The 21,428-nt window shown below is 45.6% G+C and overlaps 2 protein-coding genes across 4 annotated transcripts in view; both read right to left on the reverse strand.

Annotated features, from left to right (window-relative positions):
* The window catches only part of tnnt1 (troponin T type 1 (skeletal, slow)), a gene marked incomplete at its 5' end in the record, with an annotated part of 8,450 nt that extends 4,427 nt beyond the window's left edge, over positions 1-4,023 (reverse strand). The window contains 4 exons of the mRNA XM_060068140.1: positions 106-166; positions 416-434; positions 950-970; positions 3,972-4,023. Coding sequence (XP_059924123.1) covers positions 106-166; positions 416-434; positions 950-970; positions 3,972-4,023 — 153 coding nt within the window. The remainder of the gene's footprint in view (positions 1-105; positions 167-415; positions 435-949; positions 971-3,971) is intronic.
* Positions 4,024-9,328: 5,305 nt separating this feature from the next.
* pih1d1 (PIH1 domain containing 1) lies at positions 9,329-21,428 on the reverse strand. 3 transcript variants are annotated; one of them, XM_060073941.1, is made up of 11 exons: positions 21,314-21,428; positions 20,920-21,091; positions 19,269-19,326; positions 18,827-19,015; positions 16,730-16,791; positions 15,719-15,800; positions 15,435-15,531; positions 14,700-14,726; positions 13,703-13,781; positions 10,705-10,848; positions 9,329-9,437 (listed from the first exon to the last, which is right to left on the reverse strand). In XM_060073941.1, the coding sequence occupies exons 2-11, from the start codon at positions 20,998-21,000 to the stop codon at positions 9,402-9,404; spliced, it is 855 nt and encodes a 284-aa protein (XP_059929924.1). In that variant the 5' UTR covers positions 21,001-21,091; positions 21,314-21,428; the 3' UTR covers positions 9,329-9,401. The 3 variants fall into 3 exon arrangements, with proteins under 3 accessions (XP_059929924.1, XP_059929933.1, XP_059929942.1); XM_060073950.1 differs by lacking the exon at positions 14,700-14,726; XM_060073959.1 differs by lacking the exons at positions 20,920-21,091; positions 21,314-21,428 and adding an exon at positions 20,520-20,881.

The raw sequence follows: 21,428 nt of genomic DNA on the forward strand, positions 1-21,428 counted from the left end.
GAATCGCCGGAAATGTGCCCGAGGGACGCTTTTATTTTGAAATGTCGCTTTTTTTTTGCTGCCCCACCAAAGGAAACGGTGAACGTCCTCTCTGAGCGGCCTTACGTCAAAGTCCACCCTGTCGCCCTCGGGGATCTTGGGGTTTCCCACCGGTGGGGCCATGGGTCTGAAGAGATGGGGGAGGGAGAGGGGGAGGGGGAGGGGGAGGATGCGACCGTTAAACCCACCATCAAACCCAATATCAAACCCCATTATCAAACCCCACCAGCAAACCCAATAACAAACCCCACCATCAAACCAAGCATCAAACCCCACCCTCAAACTCCACCCTCAAACCCCACCATCTTCGTAAATTCAATCCAATTAATTTACTGTGAGGCAACACAAAGAAAGGAAAGACAATGAGGGTACCTACTTGGGTTGAGGACGCTTTTCTTCAGAGAGAGAGAGAGTGAGAGTGAGAGTGAGAGTGAGAGTGAGAGAGAGAGAGAGAGAGGGAGAGAGAGAGAGAGAGAGAGAGAGACAGAGACAGAGACAGAGACAGAGACAGAGAGAGAGAGAGAGAGAGAGAGAGAGAGAGAGAGAGAGGGAGAGGGAGAGGGAGAGAGAGAGAGAGAGAGAGAGAGAGTGACAGAGACAGAGAGAGAGAGAGAGAGAGAGAGAGAGAGAGAGAGAGAGACACAGAGACAGAGACAGAGAGAGAGAGAGAGAGAGAGAGAGAGAGAGAGAGAGACACAGAGACAGAGACAGAGAGAGAGAGAGAGAGAGAGAGAGTGACAGAGACAGAGACAGAGACAGAGAGAGAGAGAGAGAGAAAATGATTTATATAATTATTTAATATTATTTTGAAGTTGGTTTGATGAACATTGATTAATATTCTGGATAAATAGAAGACGTTGATACTGATTTGCATGTCTAGGAATTTTGCATATCATATGTCCCGTCTTACCTTCCTCCTGAGTGTAGTGCTCTAACCAAACCAACGATGGGGGACCCATGACCGCCCAGGAGATGGGAGATAAAGAAAGAAATAAGGACAGAGGAAGGGGAAAAGAAAGGAAAACCGAAAGAAAATAGTTATTTAAGATGAGTAGCAACATCTTCTGCAACCTTACAATAAGCGATAAGATCTCTGCAGTACTTGGTTCAACCTCCTTCAGCCAGTACTTCCCTGACAGGAAATGCAGGGGAAGCCACTACAGGACTGAAAACAATACAACTACGCAAAATATACAGATGAAGCGTCAAAAGAGCAGTTCAAATTTAGATTTCATTTTTTTTATGGTTAAATGATTGACGTATCAAAAATGAGGTGAAATGGTTGGGTCAGGAGTGAGGTCCAATGTCCAGAAGTGGGCCATAGATCGATAGTTACTTATTGTAACTCTAGATTCTATGAGTAGAGGCGCAGCCTTTTAAGGCTATCGCTATTGGGTTATCCCTAGGCGTGAGCCGTAGCACTGGAACATTTGTAATCCCCGCCCACCAACAGCGCGGGCCTCAATTACGTCCGCGGGCCTCAACGACGTCCGCAGATATAGGCGGGCGCCGGCGGACGTTCTGCTCCCAGTAAACAGCTTTTCTTCAGCTATGTAAAGGACAATGAGGCCGACACTTAAAAGGCTGCGCCTATACTCATAGAATCTAGAGTTACAATACGTAACTATAGTTCTATGTCGTATAGGCTTCGCTATTGGGTTAAAGGGCGAAGCACGATATAGTCTATGCCTCATTGGTCCCGATCAGCACCAGAAACACTGCTACACACACGCTAGTATCATGCGTCAGACGTAGCATAACATGCGTCATGCGTCTAACGGCACGTCATCAGCGAGCAGCTCCAATGTGTCTCATAAGACACGAGAATATTTGACTCCACCTCACATTGTGTTAATATGCGAGGGGAATAGTCACACAATCACACTCACTCTGACAAAGCACCTAGAACTGAGTGCGTCATAGAGAGGCGCGACATGTCTCTTAGGTAAAACCTAATAAAAGAGCATTGGGGAAACCCAGGAGGCTGCTGTGCAGATATCCTCCGTAGGCATCCCTCTTTGCAGAGCGACAGAGGACGATATTCCTCTGGTCCAGTGAGCTCTGATAGTCTCAGGCAGCTCTGCCCCCGCCGCCACATAAGCCTGTGTGATAGCATCACACAGCCAATGCGACAGCCGTTGTATCGTCAGGGGGAGGCCCTGGGAATGTTCTCTGTAATGCACGAATAACTGTTGAGATTTGCGCAGAGCCTCCGTGCGCTTCACATAACAGGCCAGCGCGCGTACGGGGCACAAGAGATGGGCGGTTGCCTCCTCCTCCGATTGATGAGGAGGGAGAGAGAAACCATTGAGTGTTATTACTCTCGATCTGAAGGAGCTAGTAATACTCTTAGGTGTAAAACCAGGTTCGGGCGTAATATGGCCGAACTGCCGTCCCCTTGTATTCTAAGACAAGAAGGGGCTACAGAGAGTGCAGACAGGTCGCTCACTCTCTTAGCTGACGTCGGGGCCAGCAGCAAAGCTGTCTTGGCTGACACAAACTTGAGGGGCACCCGGTCAAGAGGCTCAAATGGGGCTTTAACCAGTGCGCGCAGCACCAGTGTTAAATCCCATTGTGGCGTGAGAGAGCGCGTCACGGGTCCCTCTCTCCTCACACCTTTTTAGGAAGCGCTTCATTAAGGGGTGACTAAAAACAGTTTAATCCAGAAGCCTTCGTGGCATGATGAAACAGCAGCCGCGTACGTCTTAACCGTGCTAAAGGCCAGCCCTCTCTCCATCAGTGTCGGGAGGAAAGAGAGCACACGCGGCAAAGGGCAGGAGATGGGATCACAACCCCTCTCCGCGCACCATTTCTGGAAAGCCGCCCATTTAGCCGAGCAACACGCTCTGGTGGAGTCAGCTCTGGCCCCCTGGATGGTCCGTACGACCTCCTGGGAGAGGCCGAGACCCTCTAGGCGCTCGCGTTCAGCGGCCAGGCCCACAAGCGCTGGCCGATCTCTGGGTAATCTATGATTGCTCCCCCTGCCCGCCGCCAAGGGAGTTCCTTTCGGCGGCCCTGAGAGCAGACGCTGGAGGCAGGGAAACCACGGTGCACAGTGCACAGTGCACAGTGCACCCCCGGCCTCCCCTCTCCGAACGGAGAGGGGAGGCCGGGGGTGACGTCGTCGGCCCGTTCAGCAACGGCGGCGGCAGTGTCGGCTCCGCGCTGTCCGTCGTCCGACGGCAGCGCCGCACAATGCCGACACGGACAGAGCGGCGAGAGCGCCCAGGCGGCATGCTCATGCCCAGGCGGCAGCCCTCGGCACACCTCACGGCCGCCGTACGGCAAGATGTAACCCGTGTTTCACGTCGTGGATCGTCTTCGTAGTCCATAATATCTATTTATTTATTTCAGTATGCCACAGGATCGTCCGGAAGAAAATGGGAGCAGAACGACCGCCGGCGCCCGCCTATATCTGCGAAATGCGGACGTCGTTGAGGCCCGAGGACGCAATTGAGGCCCACGCTGTTGGTGGGCGGGGATTACACATTTTTCAGTGCTACGGCTCACGCCTAGGGATAACCCAATAGCGATAGCCTTAAAAGGCGAAGCCTCTACGACATAGAACTTGATCGCAATCTTACCTTCACCATAGAGATAACAGACAGTCTAACCCGGTAGGCATTAGTCATTCTAGTGTCTTAGGTGAGTAGTTTGTTTGTGTGGGAAGATTTCAAAGCAAGAATGTGTTTGTTAAATCCGAGATTGCGGCATGCAGGCAGCACAGCAGATCAGAGAGAAGAGAAGAGCTGACAGTAACTGATGAAATGACGGGTGAACGGGAAAATCGTTCCACATAGGCGCACACACACACAAGCACACCCGCACGCACGCAAGAACGCAAGAACGCAAGAACGCACGGACACACACACACACACACACACACACACACACACACACATACACATACACATACACAAACTTTGCTTTACCTTCTTCATCTTCAGGCTCCTCCTCCTCTTCTTCCTCTGTGTATGTGTGAGGGGGGGGGGGAGGGTTAAGTTCAGTAAAAATAAAGATGAAAGTAGCATAAATCCAAATGGTATGCACTGTTGAGCGTGCTTTCCATTTCTCCTAATGTTCGGGTCGCCTTCTTCCATCAGGTAGAAAGTTGCGACTGCTAAGTATGTTTTTGTTTACCATTTGCTTACAGACATGCAGGCTTATAAGTACTTACCCTCTCCCTGCTCCCTGTTGAAAGGAGAAAAAGGGAATAAAGGAAATGACATCATTTCCCACATTTTCGATTGGAGTTCAACCAGCAAAGATATCAATATAAATGGCAATATGGTTCCGATAGATTAGTCAGGGTTCACCTAGACTCTGCATAGGCACCCATTCCCTCCCCTTCTACTTGTTGTATGTTGTACGTCCTGGCACTAAATGTTCACACTTATTGTATGTTGTATATAGTTATAGTACTTAGTTATTTACCATCTTATCCTAGCTTTGTTGTATGCATGGAATGGGTTAACCTAGTGATTGTTAGTGCTTGGCACTTCGGTTCCGAAAGCGATATATTGTTTCACTTTCTTGTGACAAATTAACTTATTGTAAGTGTCTGCTAAACGCCCTAAATGTAAATGTAAGTGTACTCACTCGTACTCCTCTTCTATGTCAGACATGTCTGCAACAGAGAGGAAGACTTAGATGTGAAACAGAACCTGCAACATAAATGTTTCATGGGGAACACAAGAGGGTTATATTTGTTCATTTTCCTTCCGTTTATGTGGACTGATGCGCAGAAAAAAAAAGAGAAGGAAAGAAAGAAAGAAAGAAAGAAAGAAAGAAAGAAAGAAAGAAAGAAAGAGAGAGAGAGAATCACTTTTCTTGACGTGTAGTCCTACCAACTGTACCGTGGGAAAAGATTGAAAGGAATACAAATCAAGATGGTTGATCAAAAGCAAAACAAACCCTTCATAAAGACTAGGGGAGGACGTGCGATCAGATCTACAGATTAACCCGGCGCCGAGTCCTTCTGATGTCCTCTTGACCCCCACAGGGTAGAACGATACCATGAGAGCCCTTGCTGGAATTTAGCGATCTCTCTCTCCCCATATCACCGCCATCAATCCCTCTCTCTGCACTGAGCCCTCTGTTGTTCTAACACACACACACACACACACGTCTCCATGAGTACTAGACAGCTGAGTCCAGCTGCATGCCTAGAGCATCTCATCTCCAGATCACACTCAGCTTGGCGATCGCTGCTCACGAGCCAGGTATGCAGACGACAGCTTTCAGCCGACAGTTGTCAGCAGCCAGAGATGGAGCTTAGTGATACGCACTCACACGTACACACACTCGCACACTCTAACTCTCTCACATGCACGTACAAACGCATGCGTGCATGCCGTATGCACGCACACGCACGCGCACGCACACACACACTCACTCTCGAACACACACTTGCTCTCATTCTCAGACTCGCGTACACACACACGCATGCACGCACGCACACTCGCACACACACACACAGAGACACACGATTATAATAAAGTCCATAAAACTGAGATTAACCACAAATACACTGTACTCTGAAGGCCAGATAATAATATGTGATCAGTTTTTAATTGCGCTCATTTGATAGCACCGCTGAATAGCAGGACTTTCACCTGAATGACTTGAATGGCATCTCGTGAGAGACTCGAATACAGAAGTTTGGACGAAATTTTCTGATCTAGATTAGAGAAGGTGTCTCAATGTGAATATTTTTCAGAAATTCTATAAGTCGTCCTTTCAGTTCCAAGTCCTCCTATAAAACAGGCCTACAGTAAGAATCTGGCTGGCTAAACCGCATTATCAATGTGGGAGCCTGCATGAGATCCCACAGTACGCTACAACCAACCCAACGGGCTCTGAGACGAGATCTAGACCGCCACAGGGGAAATACAGGTAAACACTGGCATGGATTGGTGGAGAAGCAGCGACAGAACTTACCCGTGTGGAGATGTTTTCCTGTTAAGCCAAAGGGGACAGTGACGAAGACGGTCCCTGGGGCGACGGATACACGGAGTACAGAGTAGAGTACGACACAGACACACACAATAGGATGGCTTTTGTTCAGGGAGACAATTCAGTTTTATATAGAGAGGTTGTGGGGCTCACGGTGTGTGTGTGTGTGTGTGTGTGTGTGTGTGTGTGTGTGTGTGTGTGTGTGTGTGTGTGTGTGTGTGTGTGTGTGTGTCATGTTCATACAATGAGGCCACATGCATTGCATGCAAGGAGAGATTAACAGGGTTTTTGGGGTGTGCGTCACAAAAATAACCAGGGCGCAATGCCTTAAGGTCTTCTTTGTTGCGCGTGTCTGTGTGTGTGTGTGTGTGTGTGTGTGTGTGTGTGTGTGTGTGTGTGTGTGTGTGTGTGTGTGTGTGTGTGTGTGTGTGTGTGTGTGTGTGCTAGCGTGCGTGCGTGCGTGTCCAGGCGGGGGACTGCAGGCGGATTACACTGGGGACAGTCGGGACGAAAGTGGACCCTCCCCGGGATTAGGTTGTGGGGGGGGGGGGGGGGGGGGGGTGACCTCATGCGACCAACCGAGGGGCAATGCGGGCAGGTGTGGAGGGTTGGATAAAGTAAGACGAATCAGTGGATATATTATTATAATGGTCATGCACCTCTTCCACTGTATGGACACTCGGTACGATCTTTCATTGGACAGTATTGCTTTGGTACTTCAATTTCACTGTTTTACTTATTTATTGTATAAAAAAATGATGGGTGAGAGATGGAGGAAGGTCTGGTGGGTGAGGGAGGGGGGGTGGTGGGTGAGGGAGGGAGGGAGGGGGGCTGATGAAAGGGGGAGGGAGAAGGTGATGGGTGAGGCGCTGGTGATGGATCGGGGAGGTCAGAAGGGATGAGGAGTGGGGTGACAAAGGGAGGACCTGCCACCCCCCGCAAATAGAAAGGATACTGGCCGTGCCTGTCTTCTTCTCTGTCTTCTTCTCTGTCTTCTTCTCCGTCTTCTTCTCCGTCTTCTTCTCCGTCTTCTTCTCCGTCTTCTTCTCCGTCTTCTTCTCCGTCTTCTTCTCTGTCTTCTTCTCTGTCTTCTTCTCTGTCTTCTTCTCTGTCTTCTTCTCTGTCTTCTTCTCTGTCTTCTTCTCTGTCTTCTTCTCCGTCTTCTTCTCCGTCTTCTTCTCCGTCTTCTTCTCTGTCTTCTTCTCCGTCTTCTTCTCCGTCTTCTTCTCCGTCTTCTTCTCCGTCTTCTTCTCTGTCTTCTTCTCTGTCTTCTTCTCTGTCTTCTTCTCTGTCTTCTTCTCTGTCTTCTTCTCTGTCTTCTTCTCTGTCTTCTTCTCTGTCTTCTTCTCCGTCTTCTTCTCCGTCTTCTTCTCTGTCTTCTTCTCTGTCTTCTTCTCTGTTCTTCTCTGTTCTTCTCTGTCACAGAAAGCATGCAGTGCTGGGTTCTGGTGCCTCATGTGGCACGTTTTGAACCAACTCGAAGGTTGAACCGACTTCCGGAGACAAATACGGGTCGGGTTTGAAACTGAGACCTCCTCAGCCGGTTGTTGGCCCTGTGAAAAGTCGATTTTTGTGACGTGTTCTTCTCTGTGCAGATTGCAACAACGTTGTCCGTGAGAAAATCCCAAAGGCTGTAAACCAAAATCCCTGGAATCCCATGAGACGACGCCCACCATTTTGTTCCGTTGGATTTGAGTACCAGATGCTTTCCCTGTTTCCAGAATGTCCAGTTAATGTTATTTTTTAATATTGCTTGCAGTCATAGCCCTGCATGTTGCGTGATCAAATATAGAAGGCCTCCTCCTAAATAGAAGATCCAGCTATCTTTAGATGGCTTTAAGATGGGCTTTATTGTCCATTAAAGGGTGATTCTAGCATGAATCCATGTTAACTTGTTGGGCGAAATTGGTCAGCTCATGATGAGCACTGTTTGACCATCTCGAATTACCAAGAAAAGCCCTGAACAAAAAAAAGGGTGATGTCCAAACGCAGCCTTGAGGTATGATAAGCACTGTGGGCATGGATTCGGCTGGTCGTGTGTGTGTGTGTATATATAGTCTTCGTTCCAGTTGCCCACTTATCACAAGCTGCAGTATCACATGGCCAGACAGATGTCATCCAACGGGGCTCCCCAACTTAAGCCCTTAAACCCACACAGATACAGACTCAAGAGGGATACAGCCTTATAGGACGGCAATAGCTTCCGGTTAGGAGGACGTAACATACACTGTAACAAACTGCTGTAAACGGCTGTTAAATGTACAGCTAGTTGCCGGCAATAAAAGTTGCAGGCAACTTGCTGTAAAAATAATCACTGTATCGGGATGTAAAGACATCGCAACAATTTACAGCTCATGGTTGTTGAAATGTACAACAATGACACGCACAGCATTTTAAAATGTAGGCTACGGCATTTTATGATCATGAAAATATTACTTGAAATTCAGTTTACAGCTTTTATTTGTCTATCTATAGATGGCAACTCTTGTTGCCAGCTAAAGATAGTCTAATTCTAGTTAAATGCTGCATGGTACAGTTTCAGTCAATAAAATTAATATGCAAACAGAGAAAATTATCGAAGATGAAGAGGGAAGACATTGGAGTATTTACTTGCAAATCAGACTTCAGATCGATCACCTCAAGCCTCCCGGCAGGCAAGATCGAATAGGGATGAATGGGCCCTTTCACTTCATTTGGTTTCAGATTTGTTTCGACAAATCATATTACTGGAGGCAGCCAAAATTAAAAGTAAACTTTAGCTACGTTTACAAGAAGACGATCTGAACAGAAGACGCAAAAGTGGCGTCGCGTCTTCACTTTTTATTCTGCGTTTAGACCAGCGTTTTCGGGAGGAAATCTGCGTGCATACGGTGACGCAAGTGCCTGGAATTCGATTGGGTATACTATGCACGCCGGGCGGCTAGGCGGTGCTGTGATGCACTATCGCGCAACACCGCCATGTCTGAGCGCATGCGTAGAATCTTCCTTCTTCTCTTATTTGCGCTGCGAAAACCAAAAAGATCCTTCCCTGTTCAGTAATACCAGAGAATGTCTAATATTCATAGACGGGCTCTGGTAATACCATCTGTACATATCCTGTACATTTCGTGGAGGGCTCCTGTAAGTTTATTAGAGCTGCCAGAGCAGCTTGCAGCTTGTCCGACACATGGAAATAATCGAACATGTTTGTTTATTTCCCTGTAGGCCTACTGTAAAGTAGAACAACACATTATATGCATCTCTTCACCGTGCAAAGCCATTAATCCAAATAATATCATGGATGATTGTAACATATGTAGGCCTATATGAAATAAAGAGAAGACCACAGTTGATATACTTTTAAAAATAATGTTTATTTCTCTTACACCATTCTTCTTTTAAATAACAAGTAGACACTGCGACTGGCATCATGAAGACACTACAGGCATTGTGATGGTCAGAATCTGAGAGGAATACAGAGGAAAATGGTCTGTTTTAATTATTAATACATAGCAACATATAACCCAGGTTTACCTGTGTGAATCTGTGTTACTTGCCCATGTCTTACCTGTTTGTGTGTGTTAGGTGTGTGTGTGTGCTGTACTGTGTGTTACCTGTGTGTGTGTGTGTGTGTGTGTGTTCTACTGTGTGTTACCTGTGCGTGTGTGAGTGTGTTTGTCTGTTACCTATGTCTGTGTGTGTGTTGTACTGTGGTTGTGTTACATTTGTGTGTGTTGTACTGTGTCTTATTGTCTTATTGTGTTGTACCTGAGTGTGTGTGTGTGTGTGTGTGTGTGTGTGTGTGTGTGTGTGTGTGTGTGTGTGTGTGTGTGTGTGTGTGTGTGTGTGTGTGTGTGTGTGTGTGTGTGTGTGTGTGTGTGTGTGTGTGTGTGTGTGGCCCGTGTGAGTGTTACCTGTGTGTGTTAGGGCTTTGTTCGAAGTTCGCTTGTTTATTAATATTCAAATATTTATTGATAATATTTTGACCATTAAATGCCTTCAGTAGGTGCGTTTCCATCCTCCTGATTTTATGCGAACTTTGAAGTATCGAATCAGTAAACGGTGATGGAAACACCAAAATTCGCATAAAAATCCTCTAATCCGCAAAAAGGTTTATCCGCTCGCTTGAGGTGGTTTTTGAGAAATGCGAAAGAGAGCGAATTCGCAAAGTGGGCGATGGAAACACACTTTTCGAAACAGCTGTGACGTAGCGAACTTTGAACACACAGGACTGACAGTCTTTCCGATTTCCGCATAACGACCGGCCATAGCAACCCTGCCGACATCAACGTGTAACGTCATCACCCTATTCCGCTTCAACCACTTGATGGAAACGCACCTAATTCAAATTACTTTTTTGCGAACTTTCTAAAGATTCGCATCACCTTTTAGATGGAAACGCAGCTAATGAGACCTGGATTGGGCTTCGCAAGGTTTGTTTACCGACGTTGCTATGGTTACCGGTCTTGCGCGTTCCAACGGTTTATTAGGCTTCTAATAAATCGTTACCTGTGTGTGTGTGTGTGTGTGTGTGTTACCTGTGTGTGACTGTGTGTGTGTGTTACCTGTGTGTGTGTGTGTGTGTTACCTGTGTGTGTGTGACTGTGTGTGTGTGTTACCTGTGTGTGTGTGTGTGTGTGTGTGTGTTACCTGTGTGTGACTGTGTGTGTGTGTTACCTGTGTGTGTGTGTGTGTGTTACCTGTGTGTGTGTGACTGTGTGTGTGTGTTACCTGTGTGTGTGTGTTGAACTGGGCCACGCTGCCCCCCTGGTCCACCAGCAGGGGGTGGAAGACGTCGAGGTGGAAGAGGTTGGGCCGGGCCGTCAGCACCAGGCGGTCCTCCCCAACGTCAAGGACCAGCGCCCTGCACGACCGCTGGGGGGGGGGGGGGGGGTGTGGGTGTGGGAGTTTTTGTGTGTGTGTGTGTTTTTGTGTGTGTGTGTGTGTGTGTTTTTGTGTGTGTGTGTGTGTGTGTGTGTGTTTTTGTGTGTGTGTGTGTGTGTTTAGGGGTGTGTGTGTGTGTGTGTGTGTGTGTGTTTTTGTGTGTGTGTGTGTGTGTGTGTTTTTGTGTGTGTGTGTGTGTGTGTGTGTGTGTTTTTGTGTGTGTGTGTGTGTGTTTAGGGGTGTGTGTGTGTGTGTGTTTAGGGGTGTGTGTGTGTGTGTGTGTGTGTGTGTTTTGGGGTGTGTTTTGGGGTGTGTGTGTGTGTTTTGGGGTGTGTGTGTGTGTGTGTGTGTGTGTGTGTGTGTTTTGGGGTGTGTGTGTGTGTGTGTGTGTGTGTGTGTGTGTGTGTGTGTGTGTGTGTGTGTGTGTGTGTGTGTGTGTGTGTGTGTGTGTGTGTGTGTGTGTGTGTGTGTGTGTGTGTAAAAAAAGAAAGAACTGAACAATAAGACAGTGCAGCTGGTGAGGAAATGGATACCTCTTAACACAACCACAACAAGGAGTATTATTTCCATGAACAGATCAGAGGGGGGGCTTGGGGTCCCCAACATCGAGTGGATTTATACAGCCACGAGGATAAGTCATCTATCGCGCATGCTGAATAACGACGGGCCGACAGTTCGGGCAATGGCCCGGGGCTCACTGTTGCTGGACCTACGCAAACGCAAGATCCCCCTTGCCCCTGATGGAGAACCAAGTGTCCTGGGCTTCAGAAGGAAACCCAGCGGGAAGCTGGACCCCAGGGCCAAAGGTTTTGGAGTGCGCTCAGATTGGCCTGATCTGAATGATTTGTGTAATAACAATAACATACAGCTAAATCGGATACACGTAAGCGGAGAACAGGTAAGCGTCAGCGAGGAGTTAATCATGGACTTAAATGTGCATCACGTAAAATTTGTCATCAAAGCAAGACTGCAAGCACTCCCGACACAATATAACCTCTCACTATGGTTTCCAAACCATCATGAACCATTCTGCCTATTGCATACCAATAAACAATTCGAATCAACAGCGCACATATTGAACGGTTGTCCCACATTTAAAAGGACTATACAATGCCCGTCACGATCGCATTGTCCACATCACAGCGAATGAACTGAGCAAAGTACATGGACTCAGCACAATACATACAAACAAAAGAATACAACTTAACTGGTTCAGACATTTAAATGATAATTCCCTAGAAAATGTTCTTAGAGATTCTCCAAATACACCTGACATTGTTGTTGTCGATGATCTTTTAAAAACGATTGTGATTCTGGAAGTGGGCTGTTGCTTTGACCTGTATATGGACCTGTGTTTCTCTGAAAAGATGTTAGAATACCAGCCATTAATACATGCTTTACCAATAGGTGGCTATAGCACAAAGCTAGTTGGACTCATTTATGGTAGCCTTGGACATGTAAATAGACTCTGTGGTAGAGGTCGCAAATTGCTGGACTCAATAAGAAGAACTCTAAGCAAATAGCCAAGTACTGCTCTGTGTCAGCAATCATCGGCAGTCTCCATGCATGGAGAAGGCGCTGTCATCTCTACCCATAATATAACTTGAACTATACATGTATCTCTACTGATTTACGTGGTTGTGGATACCTGCAAAGTGTTTGAGTTGTTTTGGATATAATAGGCTCTTTATTCATATTTGGATGCTATGGTGTTGTAGCATTGGTCATTCCAAATACATTTATCAAATGTGCGTGTGAGGAGGGAGGAAAGGGAGAAGAGGGAAGGAGGCAGATAGAAGAGAGAGGTCCTCCAGAGGTCATGGTTTGATGAGCTGCGACACCAATATTAGGTGACCCTTCTGAGAAAGTTGGTTTAAACATTGGCTTATAGTGCAGACTCCTTTGAGATGAATGATTAATACATATAACAGACAGCGTTCATTATAGGAGCATCAAAGTAGTTTACCATTAGACTATATGAGATGATTTATTTGCCGGACAGAGAGGTAAATAAATGAGCCGTCGTGCGAGTAGTTATCACTGACCTTAAAAACTAACAATTGTAACCTCGCAAGGCGTGTTCAGTGTCACGCTTTGCCTCACCAAAGCGTGAGGAGTACACGCTTCGTTCCGTCCATCTAAGCGAGACGTTCTCCCAGCATTTGGGGGAAAAGTTACGTAGCCTATTTTAATCTTTATTATCTGAATGGGAAATGCAATATTTTAGGACCGATTCACCGTTAAACGTGTTTCTAAAACATTTCTAGCGAGAAATATACTTTTTACTTGCATAATCTTGAAGTGAATGTACAGTGAACAAAGTCAGTGAATGTGTCTGATCTTTAGTTTGATAGTTATTAGGATCTCGTCGGTCTAGTTGTGGGCCAGCAGAGGCTGACATTTAAACCGAATTGGGCCTATAACCAAATGTATGATATGCTGTAAGTATAGCCTAGTTTTTATGTTATAAATATTTTTTAATATTGTCTGGTTATCCCTGAACTTGGTTCATCCCCTTCCACATCGGTGGAAGGGGATTTTCAATGGTCAGATATAGATCTTGTTATAACGATCATTTAATAAAAGCTATGGTCTACTTATAATATTATAACTAAATAATTGTATATATATACAATATATATTTTAATATTTAGTTCATTAAATACAATAACGTCTTTAAACATGTGACATGCCGACGTTTTTTTTGGCCTTTTCTTTTCAATGAGCCTGCGTCAACATCCGCTGTGTGTGTGTGTGTGTGTGTGTGTGTCTGTGTCTGTGTCTGTGTCTGTGTCTGTGTCTGTGTCTGTGTCTGTGTCTGTGTCTGTGTGTGTGTGTGTCTTACCACTCCAGGCAGCTGGACCTCCGCTATGAGGTACTGTGGCCTCCCTGTGGGAGGCTCAACCAGCAGACTGAACTCTGGTCTAACGGGGGACGGGGGGACGGACAAGAGGAAGAGGGTGTGAAGGAGGGGGAGGGAAGGAGAGAGAGAGAGGGGGAGAGAGGGGAGGAACAGTTAAATGCACGAGGCAAGTCTGGAGGACAAGCTATTTCTAATAAATCTAGAGTGAACCCAGTAAACACGTAGCCGCCTCAAAGCTTCACGATGTTCGATAATATGCACGTGTGACGCAATTTACATTTACCCTTATCAGTATCGAATGCGACATACAATAATTACATTCGTCAGAAGAAAGAGAAACAACAATATATTGCTGTCGGTAAAGTAAGGATGTTCTTAGAAACATCTGCCAAGCGCTAACAACTGCTAGGTTAACCCCTTCCCCGTAGACAACAAAGATAGCTAGGACTAGACGCTACACGATGCTAATAACTGTTTTTAAGTGCCGGCAACGCAAACAAATGAATATCAGTCTGGCCCTGCCTGGGAAACAAGTCATATTCAAATATGGCCGCGCCATAATTTGTTAAAAAAAATCCAGCCAAATGCGTTCTCCTCGCCGTTGCCACGTCGTTTGGAAGTTAAGCAAAACTCTAATCTAATCGGACTAATCTTTTTTTAAAGATTGTTGATTTGGTCTGTTCCAGATCCAAACCCCTCCATTTGAAAGCTCCATAGATCGCTGCACTTTCTTATCTTTTATGTATTTTCTTTCACCAAGCGGGCTGCGGTACTACTTGCTTGACATGAAACTCGCTACAGAGACACTTCATGATGCAGAGATGTTTAGAGACGCTGTAGAGATGTATGAAGATGCAGAGATGCAAAGATAAAGACATGCACGTGCTTGTTTAGGCAGAGAAACAACACCTCTTTATCTCACAATCGTTTTGACCTCGGAATTTGAAGAGGGATTGGGAGGAGTGTGTGTGGTGGTTACCTTCTCGCTGTGTCCCTGGAGCAATCCCTAGACATGGAAACAGTGAGACGAAAGCATGTTTTACAACAAGTGTGTAAAACAACCCAGAGTTGCGTTCAGGTGTACATTTAAAATGGAGTAGGTTTGACCTGGTTTGAATCAGGTTTATACAGGGTTGAACTGAATCCTACCCTATGCATACAACTGTAGCATGTGTCCTTTTCAGGACAAAGAAAGGATGACGTTCTTTTCTAGACACATTGGGGCACTGCATCGGCAACTAATAGTGAAAAACATAAGATCAGATTGGTATTCGGCCTTATTTAGAATTATTTCGTTTTATATATATCTAGTTACTCCTTTCTGTTTGGCTGGTTGGCTAAAGCTGGCCGGTTTTCTGACTACAAATACAGAATTGTCTAAATGAGGGAGCAACAACCGTGTAACATACAACTGGCCTCTGATTGGCCTCACTCCTTTCTGTCTGCCTAGTTTCCTCTCCTCCCACACCACCTTTGTCCTCCTTCTTCACAATTAAGAACCTTTCTGTGCGCAGCAGAACGGGTTGCTGCGCTAATACATTCAGTCTTGGCCTTCTTTTTTATGGCGTTCATTTTTTGTGTTTTGTGAAGAAAATGTGGTGGCTGCCTTTGTAAAGCACTCATTTGTGTTTCGAGGGTTTGATATAGTTGAAATGTTCCTGCACCCACAAGCCGTGATAACAGACAGAGAGGCAGACAGACTAGTAGGCCTTACGTTTGCGGGAGTTCCTGGATAACAGGTTGGCTCTTGGTTCGAATGTTCTGCTCGCTCACAGAACCAAAGAATTTCCGGTTCTTCAGAATCTTCCAGTCTGCAAACACACAACTCATTTATTAGTGAGTTGAAACAATCAACTTGAAACACACACACGCGCACACACACACACACACACACACACACACACACACACACACACACACACACACACACACACACACACACACACACACACACACACACACACACACACACACACACACACACACACACACACACACCTCGGCTCAGTTCCAGGTGGTATTTGTTCTCTAAGCCCTCCAAGGACACCATGATGAGGAACTGCTGGAACAGAGGATCCTTCTGGACAAGAGAAATTCACAAACGGCTAAATTTAGCCTTCCTTAAAGGAGAAATCCGGTGTAAAATGGATCCGAGATATGTTCGGTATGATAAAGAGTTGGAATGTCCGTTTGGTAGCAAAAAAGCGCAGATAAACGCATTTTTTAAGTTGGCTCTTTTTAGCCAATTCTACCGAAACGCTATAAAATTGGAACGATGGGGGCATGTCTCATGATAAAAACTAAATCGCTATTTTAAACCACTTACAAGGCTAGAAGTAGCCCGACACTTCTTTAGTAGTATAATAAGGGTCTTAAGTAACATATAAAACTAGGCATTGATATTTTTGTACGTTTATAGATGTTTATTAAAAAGGACATTTTCTACACACAATAACATCAGTAGTTCACCCTTCAACGCCATCTTGTCTTGAAGACTCGAAAGCTGGATTGGCGTACACAGAGCTTTCGTCATCCATCAACAACACGCAAGTTCTGTGTTCGTCAAAATCTACTTATCGAGTCTTAAAGACAAGATGGTGTCGACGGTTGAACTACTGATGGTATTGTGTCTATAAAATGTCCTTTTTAAAAAACAATCTGTTCACTTACAAAGTTCAATCTATTCCTCGTTTTATATGTTAAGACCCTTATTATACTACCAAAGAAGTGTCAGACTACTTCTAGCCTTTTAAGTGGTTTAAAATAGCGTTTTAGTTTTTACCATGAGACATGCCCCTATGGTTCCAAGATATAGCGTTTTGGTAGAATCGGCTAAAAACAGCCATCTTAAGAATGCGTCTACTCTATATGTGCTTTTTTGCTCCAAAACGAACATTCCAACTCGTTATCATTCTAAACATATTCCAGATCCAATTTACAGCGGATTTCTCCTTTAAGGTAGACCTAATATAAAGGATTCATATCAACAAAACGAGGCCACAAACAGACCAGGCTCTTTTGGTAGAAGGCCTCGCTGATGACCACATCGTAGGCAGTACAACTCTGGGAGCCTGAGAGAGAGATAAACAATACATTAACCACAGACACAGCGTAAACATCACGTCAGGACGCGGGAGTCTGCCAGTGGGGGATTTGGGGTGGCCTGAGAACAAGGAAGAGCCCGTAGAGACATATTACAAGTGCATCAAACATCTTGGCCATTCTAGCCTCAGTCTTTGTCGTTTCAATTTCTTCTTTGAAATAATATTATTATTTTCCTTTCCATGTGTAAGTGCATTGCTGACTACATATTTGATCTTTGCAAACGGTCAACGATGTGTATGTTTGGCATAACAGGTTGCAGGTTGAGATCCAATCCCAGGAGGACACTGAAGTTCCACTCGGAGGCGCATTCCAATGCCAAGTGCAGGGGTCAACGATAAGGATTGCCCACTCAGCCAGATAAGGTTTCACACTCATCAGTTAACCGATAATGTGTTCCAGCTTCCAAGTGGATGGTATTTGAGGGGACAAAAATTATGTTGAAGTGGGAGTAGTAGAAGTAGAGGAACTCACTGTTCAATATATGTGTGTGTGTCTCTGGGTGCATAATAATAATAATAAAATGATAAGACATCCAGGACATCCTTCATTGCCTCCATTCACCTAATGCAGAGTCATCATGTCTGGGAGCTTGCCAAGGTCTTATATAAGAGAACCCAGTTCCCTGACTTCTGATCGCTGGATAAACACAGCGAGACAATGAACTGCAAAGCCCCGTGCGGGGAGACCCCTACTGAAGCAGGGTTTTAGTTTTGAAGCTAAGGTAGGGCATTTATTTTAGAAGCATTTGTTCTCATACATACTGAGAAAAGATTAAAAAAAAAAACCCTGTGCCTGTAATGAACCCTTGCTTACTTGTCGTCTACCTACCGACCCCGTGCATGAATGGAGTCCTCCTTAAAGCTAGGCAGACCTATCGCTAAAGCTAGCTGATCATGTGGTTTGGGGGAGGGACATTGGAGGGAGGCAAGACAGTATGGGTGGGATCTTTTCAGTTGGACAGTTTCGAAATCAAACTTACTCTTTGGTTTCTCCAAATTGGCTACAGTTGCTTCATGAAAGTCATTTTGGTCCGTTTCATACATCTAATAAGCATCAACACAAGTCATAGGATTGAATCTTATCCCAAAGTACCTGAGCTTTTTGGGGGGATTTTTATCCCAAAGTACCTGAGCAAATTTTACTCCAATTTGTCCTGGAGTGTTTTTTATTCAAGCTCCATCCTTTACAAGGCCAAAGAATAATAGATTGAAACATGATGGCTGGTTGACTAAAGCTGGCCGGTTTTCTGACTACAAATACAGAATTTACTAAATAAGGGAGAAACAAACGTGTTACCAACATCTGCCCTCTGAGAGGCCTCTTTCCTTTCTGTCTGCCTAGTCTCCTCTCCTCCCTAAACACCTTTCTGATTAGAAAGTTTTCTGTGTGCAGAGATTAGATTAGATTGTTTCCCTGTAATAAAGATACATTTATTTCTACGACACGTCGGAAATATTTGATTTAATAATCGAGCATCATGGGAAAGTACAGGCAGCAAAGTTACCAAGGATACATTCAGGGAGATAATGGGTGAACAAGATTCTTATCATATCTTATTTTAGGGGATTGTTTGCATTCTGGGTAGGGAATATACAGGTAACAAATGTAAGTGGGAGTGACCATCCCGGAGAGTTTAGGATTGGCGGGAGCGGCCAAGTTAAAATGCAATACACTATGGGGGAAGTGGACATGTCGGCAAGTCTGCAAACAAGGTTTAAAGGCCAAGGAGAAAGTAATCTGCACAACAAAGAAGTCAGTCGATCGGACTGGCCTCATTATCTGACTCAGTGGCTCCAGTGGGAAAGCAAATCTGAACTATCTTCTCCTGTCTCAGTTAGAGAGGAAGGGTGGTATCTTAAGGTCAGAGGAGAATGTAAACAGTTTATTTTATATGGACTAGTAATCATAGAGTTATGTTTAATTGTTCTACGACATCCTGGATTGTTTCTTCTCGGAGAGATTTGGCTGCGTGCGCGCGTGTGTGTGTGTAACACGACTCACCGTTGTCCATTTCCGTGTGCGGCTCGCCGAGGCTCATGGGAACTCTGTAGCCGGTGGGGTCCTCTGATTGGAGGAGGGTCACCAGCTCGTCCCTGGAGAGCTCGGGGGGGGGCGGGACTGAGGGGGACTGACAGATGTTGACGAAGATCTTCTGATTGTCCGTCTGCGACAGGGTCTTCACGCACATTCCTGGTGGGAGGGGCCGAGGGAGACATCATTTAAACCTGCACTCTATACCTGTCAATAGTACTTCTGTATTAAATTGTGTCCCATCATCTGATTAAGTGCAGTATTAGTATGTGTACAGGGGGTCCGAGCGAATGGGAGCATTCATACTGTAGTCTGCAGTTGTTGTATTTGGTGTGTGTGTGTGTGTGTGTGTGTGTGTGTGTGTGTGTGTGTGTGTGTGTGTGTGTGTGTGTGTGTGTGTGTGTCTCTTTACCTGGCTGTGGACGGATCAGTTTGGAGTCCAGGGGTTCGCTAGGCACCTTCCCGGCCGTCTGCCCAGACACACATACAACGCTTTGATCACCCCAGTCTCATCACAGAGTCTCTAAATCAATAACATTAACTAAAGTCGTAGTTTGATGACGTCTGCACTAGCGTGGCATCGTGGGAGTTGTCGTATTCACCACCACCGCCGGTGAGAATCGATCTGACGCGACCCAGGCAGAAATCATGTTCACAGCCGAGTTGCTGTATTAAGGTTTTATTCACGCTACGTTTGGTCACATTTTGTTCATGGTATGTCGTTTCATTTGAATGAAATAGCTACACGTGACATCATGCTTGCTAACTTCCCTTTAGATGAGTCGACTTCATAAACAGTAAGAGAAAAATGTAGGCGCATTCAATCGTTGGGTAGCGTAGCACGGTTATTGGTGGTCCAAACAATCCAACTAAAAATAACTTCATGGCGTCCTTCAACTTCATGTTCATTCTGCTTGGTGCTGATTCGGGGGCGGGGGGGGGGGGGGGGGGGGGGGGGGGGGGTAATCGTATATTCAACAGACATTCCCACTCTGATTTACAACGATGTAACATGGGGAAACTAAAAACTTGAGGACCAGCACGAGTCCCGTGTGTCATATTTGAATGATGAAAGGTTAAATTTAAGTGCATATATTTTTATGAAATGCAATAATGCATTGTACATTCCCAGCATCACACAAGACAGGTATCAGTGAGTGTACTCTACATTGGGAAAATATGGAAGAAATTAACCCCTACATTTTATGGCAAACTATGATTATTATCTGGCCTATATATCATATAAACACAGTAATAGTGGAAAGTAGCTAAATCACCTCTCCCACACAGGGGAGACTCGACACGGCAGCAGAGAGTCTGGGGTCAAGGTGCGCTGACGTCAACTTAAAGATTAGACTAGCTGCAGATGTTAACAATATATCTTAAATGAATGCATGGCTGACCGGCCCCACCACAAAAGGAGAACTAGTATGCATTCGGTGGGGGGGCGAACGATACGGGGAACAGCTTGGTGTGAAGACAAAAGAACAGGGGTCGTTTACATCCAGCAGCGCGTTGCAAACTACTCTGCCTTGCTGTTGCTTGTTCACGGGTAACAATAAAGTCATCTGCCATACTGGCTCCGGACTCCTCCATTCCTACCTCCTACTCTCTTATTTAGTTGAAGTGATAGAATTCGGTTATTTTCTACCACAATACGTACCGTAAAAAGACACCGACCGCCACGACCACTTCCAATACCAATCGTTCTGCTAATACCAGAGGCTGGGCCCCTTCAGAGACCCAACGGTCTGACTAGCTCTAGGTAAGGGAAAGTGGCATTACTGTGTCTCATGACCACTGACTAATGACCTGAGAGTCGGTCAACAAGGCTTGGCAACGCAACGTGATGTGAATACTATAAGGTGAAGCTCATGTCCGGTTTTGGAAAGTTATGTGCCAATCAAATTAGTTTGGAATGCAGAATGCTTCTTCTAGAGAAGTGTCTGGTGACTTCTCCTTATCCAATCTGTACTTTCACTCGTTCAAATGACGTTGCATACTTGTGTCATATGATACACGTCTGACGTTAACAGGGATTCCCGCTATGTATCTGATCTAACCTTTAAGAGCAGCTGTTGATACAGCTCCTCCTGCTGCTGCAGCTCCACCTCAGAGTTCAGCAGGCATGAGTCCGTCGCCATGGCTACCGCCTACCGTCAGACCAGACCAGGGTCAGTCAATCGACTTCAGTCAACGATCAGAATCAAGAGATGTAAACCAAGCACCTGCAGACTGCGGGACGTGCAGAACAATGTAACAATGTTAGTCATACTGAGCTCGTATATTCCATTGGGATTTTTTAAACACTGCTTTATAAATTCTGCTAGCAGACTAGAAGACATTGTTTGACTTCACAATTACGTTTCACGATTTTCAGTCTAAAAATCCCTGAGCGTTTGCCAAAACATTAAAACGGCGCTGGGATTCCTCAACATAAATAAGGTACAGGTTCACCTCGAAATGATAGTGGTTAGGAGTAACGTGTGGAGCGGTGAGCAGATGCGATTTGCAGCAGCAACTTCCTGTTTACGATGACGTCCTTGCAGCTGAACAGCTTTCAAAGTAAAAG

The sequence above is a fragment of the Gadus macrocephalus genome, chromosome 2, assembly GCF_031168955.1.
Source record: "Gadus macrocephalus chromosome 2, ASM3116895v1".
Classification (NCBI taxonomy): domain Eukaryota; kingdom Metazoa; phylum Chordata; class Actinopteri; order Gadiformes; family Gadidae; genus Gadus; species Gadus macrocephalus.

Coding starts and splice junctions, on each gene's coding strand:
- pih1d1 (XM_060073941.1), bottom strand. CDS start 21,000: ATGGCGACGGACTCATGCCTGCTGAACTCTGAGGTGGAGCTGCAGCAG. Junction 19,016..19,268: donor ACTGATCCGTCCACAGCCAG/GTAAAGAGACAC, acceptor CCCTCCCACCAG/GAATGTGCGTGAAGACCCTG. Junction 15,532..15,718: donor CCACCTGGAACTGAGCCGAG/GTGTGTGTGTGT, acceptor GTGTGTTTGCAG/ACTGGAAGATTCTGAAGAAC.